The sequence below is a fragment of the Miscanthus floridulus genome, chromosome 14, assembly GCF_019320115.1.
Source record: "Miscanthus floridulus cultivar M001 chromosome 14, ASM1932011v1, whole genome shotgun sequence".
NCBI classification, from domain to species: Eukaryota; Viridiplantae; Streptophyta; class Magnoliopsida; order Poales; family Poaceae; genus Miscanthus; species Miscanthus floridulus.
In genome coordinates, this window is record NC_089593.1 from 3,300,742 (window position 1) to 3,306,189 (window position 5,448).

Genomic DNA, 5,448 nt, shown 5'->3' on the forward strand with positions numbered 1-5,448 from the left:
GGACCATCTCTCGGAAGCTCTCGATATGAGCTCTGCTCCTTTTTGAATGCCTATGTGCTCCGATTGATGTAACCTCATTAAAATCACCCATGCAAACCCACGACAGTGGGGATAACTCCACGTCTTGTGTCACTCGCTTAGTTGTGCCTCTCCATACACACATGTAAGTCTCCAAGGTTCTCTATCACATTCTATAAGAATAACATCAATGTGATACCGTGACTATGGTAACAATTTCACTTGCACATTATTATTCAAAAATTTTCCCAGACCACCACTGCGGCCTGTACTGCTTACAGCAAACGAATGATCAAAGCCTAAGGTGTTCTTCAAATTTTCCATCCGCGACTTGTGCACTTAGTCCCCTGAACGCACAGCACGAATGGGCAAAACGTCTCGCTAATTTGCGAAGCTCTTTCGGTGTCGCGGCGATGCCGAAGTCACAATTTCAGCTTAGACAACTCACTAAGCTGGACAGGCTCCCTCCTCGGAGTCTGCCACGAAAAGAACTGCACCGCTGCTATTTTGCAGCTTCGCCTTCTTCTTCTTATCCTTCAGCTTCGCTTCCGTCGCGGCGGAGTCGCCGATCCCGCCTCCGTGCGGTCGTACAAACCTTGAGGAGGGATCTACGAGGAGCAGCATCTGCTAGATTGCTATAGCAAAGGACATGTTAGCAGGCTCACGGCTGAGCTGAGTTGCCGTGGATATTGATTGTATATGGGCTGGGACCCTGGGACCTGTATCTGCGACACGGCCCATGGGCCAGCACTGACTACACGGCGGATCGCAGTCGCAGAGCCGCAGAGGCAGAGCGCGACGCCGCCGCTCGTGCCGTCGTGGCGGCGCTCTGCCTTCGCCGACCGCCCGCGCCGCTTCCCTCCCAATCCGAGACCGAGAGGCAGCCGTGAGGAGCTTTCAGCTGCCGTCCGCCGCCACCATGCTCCGGCATCTCCAGCGATCCCTCCGCGCTATTCACTGCCTACCCGTCACCGGCCACGCTGCCTGCAACCCCGTCCCCTTCCACCGGTGAGTTCCTTCTCTTCCGTTACCCAGTCCCCTACCATCAGTCTTTATCCCTTCAAATCACCGTGTTTCCCTTTCCTTCTTTTCTTGGATTTGAGGAAACCGAGCTATGTTTTCTGAACTCCGGAGAGTAAAGTATTTCTGGTTATAGATAAAAACTAGTTCTTTTTTTCCCCGTTGGCAAGCGTCTATATCTGTGAATTGTGATGGTGGGAAATTGCATTTCTGTATAATTTGATTGTCAACAATAAATTGCAAGCTCCTAACTCTGTACTCGCTTTTATTAGCTTCATTCATAGTTTATAGTCTCTTTAGGAGATAGTGTTTAATTAACTTTTCTTTTACTTACATTGTGCAGGTTATGGGATTCACACATAGAGGTACACGCGCCTGCATCCTAAGCAAGAAGTTGCTCTTCCTTAACTCTGTTTATTAGTCCTAAACTAGTTGCACCTCTGGCTTATCTGTTTAGCCTGTATCTGGTTCGTGTAACAAGCATGCTATCAGAGATTTCTCTACTTCCAAAAGAGTTACAGGAGATCCAATATATCAGCAGAATGAGTTAGAACCAACTACGCCTGTGAAGGTATCCACAACACTATCACAGTATCACATTTTGCTTTCTAATATTTCTGTTTATCTTCGTTACTACTTTGTGTTGCCAGTCTTTCCTTTCTTGTTGATCACTATTCAGAAATCCTATATTATTTTTAGATGCTCAGCATGTCAAATAGCCTAGTCGATATTCAAAATACACATCATTCTTCGGATGCACTAATTGCATTGAATAGTTTCTTGCAAATTTCTGGGTTGCTTCCGTACAAGCATTTATAATTCTTTAGTTTGGTTGCTTTGTTTAGCTTCAGAACCATGGCATTATATAAGGTGGGGATAAAAGAGTTTATTTTTCTTATAAACAGGATACTGACGTAATAATTGATCGCATACGAAAGAGCACAAGAAAATTGGAGGAAGGACCTGTTGGAAAAAATCTGTCTTCAGCGGAGAAAAGGAAATTTCTTGTCAACACTGTATGTACAGATAGTATTGATAATATTCTAGTACGTTTCAAATGATGTCGATACACATGCTAATAACGTGTTTACAAATATTTCGAAAATTGTAAGTGACAATGAAAGAAACACTGACAGCATTTTCTGGCGTTCATGTAATTCCATGTTCTGATTACCAGGTACAAATTGTGCAACTGTGCAAGACATTTTATATACAGTTTCATTTCACCTGCATGATAATAGATATTAGTGAGTTCACATTTCACATGATTTTCTTGATTTCGGTAGAAGAGTGATAACAGCTAATTCATTATATGATGAATTGTTGACCTAGGAAAGTAGATTATGTGAGCACCTGTCGGTTCTTCTTTGAATGACTAATTATGTATAAAAAGAACAAAACAGTGCATTAATCTTCTGGTATTGACCTGACTGGCCACCTGAGTGCACATATTACAACCTTCATTCTTGTTCAGTGGACAAAAATTACACCACTTGTGCATATTGAAATTTTTTCAATTTATTGCAGTCATTTAGCTGCTTTTGCCTAGTGCAACAAAATAACCAAATACTGCATTCTCTAACTGCAGCTTCTTAGCCTCGAAGATTCAAGAGAAGCTGTTTATGGCACCCTTGATGCTTGGGTTGCCTTTGAGCAGGATTTTCCTTTGGCTTCACTAAAGCAAGCACTTTCAGTTCTTGAGAAGGAGGAACAATGGCATAGAATTGTCCAGGTATTGTATAGTGTAATCTGCTTTCATTTTTATTTGTCATCTGTCTATACACTTACACTGTGAGGTAAATGTCTTTTTTTTTTTTTTTGAGATTCTGTGAAGTAAATGTCTGTGACTACATACTCAGGTGATCAAATGGATGCTGAGCAAAGGGCAAGGAAATACAATGAGAACATATGAGCTATTAGCATGTGCACTTGAGAAGGATAATAGAGCTGAGGAAGCACATAGAATCTGGCAGAAGAAAATAGGCCATGATCTGCATTCGGTTCCTTGGCGTTTCTGCCGTCTTATGTTGGCTATCTACTACCGAAACAATAGGCTAGACAGGCTCGTGAAGGTTTGGACCTAAACTTTGTAACTTTGTGATGCAGTTTATATTTTACTTTTACATGTTTTTCATTGCACCAGGCTTGTCTCGGTTTATCCCTTTCCCAGACCCCACTCATGTGGGAGCCTCCGGCACTGGGTCTGCCCTTTTTTATGTTTTTCATTTGATGAAGGGCGGGCCTGGTGCAAGCGGTAGAGTCTTACCGCCTGTGACCGGAAGGTCCCGGGTTCGAGTCGCGGTCTCCTCGCATTGCACGGGCGAGGGTAAGGCTTGCCACTAACACCCTTCCCCAGACCCCACACAGAGCGGGAGCTCTCTGCACTGGGTACGCCCTTTTTTTATGTTTTTCATTTGATAACGCGCCTTATATGAATTACTTTACCTGCCTCTTCTGATGATTTAGCTCTTCAAAGAACTAGAAGCTTGTGGTCGTAAACCTCCAAGCAAAGATATTGTACGGAAAGTTGAAGATGCATATGAAATGCTTGGATTACTAGAAGAGAAAAAAGCTTTGCTTGATAAATACAAGGATTTATACAACAAGCCATCTCGAAATGATCGAAAGAAAGGTTCCAAATCCAAAAAGACTGAGACTGATAAAACATCTGGTTAGTTTCCATTCCTCGTGTGAAAAGTTCCTTCAGACATTATGTACTATATGCCTGTAAAATTCCCGTTTGCTTCAGATGCTGAACTTAGTTCTTTTATGAGGATATATGACTAGCATTGTTTAATCCTTAGAGCATTCCCTCAGTTGCATGAAGTCAATTAATTTGTTAGGACACTAAAAATCACAACATTTTTATTCTGTTCTCAGCTGATGGCAGTAAGGAAAGCAATATGGAAACATCTGAAAATCTTGAAGATCACTGTTTCCCTTTAGATGAGAAATCAGATGCCTCTGCTTAGTCATGATAAGAGGTAAAGTAAACTACGCAGTCCATGTCTTTCAGTTTACAGTTATGTATTTAGAACTGCTGGTTGGACATTACATCTCCCTTGTTTACTCTCCTTCCAGATTCATCACTGATCTACTGACGTGGCCATAAGATTTGACCAAAACCAGATGTTGGCAGCATTAGCAATCTTCATGCTCTCAGTACACGTTTGCTTTTAGTAGATGTCTAGCTGATGGAGCAAATAGCGTGTGCTCCCCTAATCTGAAACATATTTAATTTTTTTTTCCCAATATTGTTGATAGTTGACGCTACTCTGATTTTTCTTTTTCCTTGTTTGGTTAGGCCAAACATATCTATCCACTGCCATCAATTCATATTTTTTTTTCGATGCATGTTACAAGGGCATTTTGTATTTGTGCTGAAAATTTTGGGAAGATCCTAAACGACTGTTGGCATAATCTGGCCCTCTGGCTATGTATCAGCATAAGCATCGGCATAAGCCAAATTTATCATGTTGCAGCAACTCTTCCGAAGGTTAAAGAAAAGTATTCCTGTGTCAAAGGACAATGTGGATAGCTATGATGACAAATGAAGTGGGAAGCTAAAGCAGCTGCCCGGCCATATCTTTGCTTTCAGGATGCTTTTGCCTGCATTTTCCCTCTTATGTGCTTTGGAAACTTTGAAGGCAGCATTTCTGTTGGGCCCAGGCCGGCCTGATGAAGAGCTTTGGATACGGTGACATGGTGCTCCTTTTTTTTTTCTCGTAAAGGAAGGCCTCTGGATGTATGTATGATTCCCTCCTATGGCTAGTTTTGGCACTTGGATGGTGATGGTGGAAGTGGAACCCTACTACCCTGGTTGTCATGCCTCATGCATGCATATGTAGTGGGAGGAGTTGAAGTGGTTTGCACGCTCACTTCACTTGATCACCATTCATGCATGCATATACTGATATACAGTGGATTCGTACCCATGCATCCATGTTGCCAGCTATGTATATGTGTGAGTGACTTCGTTGCTACATGATTTGCATGGGTATTTTGCAAGGCTGAAGTGAGGAAACTGGAATGTGCATTCCACCCAAGCTGCGTAAGTGCATATATAGATCTATATATAGTGGTAGTGGAGGGCCTGCAACGGCAAATTCGATTCCTCTGTAAAGCAAGCGTTTGTTTCTGACGTTTGTGCGCATCGAATCAGATCTGGAATTTCTATAATTTGGATTTGGACGTACGGACAGGTCATGCTTGCAATGCCGTGGCCGCGTTGCTCACCACAGAATTGTGGATGCCAAAATTATTATTATTATTATACTCAACTCAAATCCTGAATGAATACGATGGCAGGTTTCCTGATTGTTGGCAATCCCAAGCCAAGTGCGTTCTGCTCTGTTTTTTAAGGCTCTCATTGAACATGGGAGTTTTTCCCCGTGTTTCCTTTATTTTTAT

The 5,448-nt window shown here is 42.5% G+C and overlaps 1 protein-coding gene across 1 annotated transcript; it reads left to right on the top strand.

Moving 5' to 3' along the window:
• The first annotated feature begins 770 nt into the window (after positions 1–770).
• On the top strand, positions 771–5,166 carry LOC136505155 (pentatricopeptide repeat-containing protein At4g18975, chloroplastic-like). Its single transcript, XM_066500265.1, has 9 exons — positions 771–1,026; positions 1,382–1,403; positions 1,496–1,609; positions 1,944–2,054; positions 2,627–2,770; positions 2,898–3,110; positions 3,505–3,709; positions 3,919–4,022; positions 4,120–5,166. The coding sequence occupies exons 1-8, from the start codon at positions 938–940 to the stop codon at positions 4,008–4,010; spliced, it is 990 nt and encodes a 329-aa protein (XP_066356362.1). The 5' UTR covers positions 771–937; the 3' UTR covers positions 4,011–4,022; positions 4,120–5,166.
• The last annotated feature ends 282 nt before the right edge of the window (positions 5,167–5,448 follow it).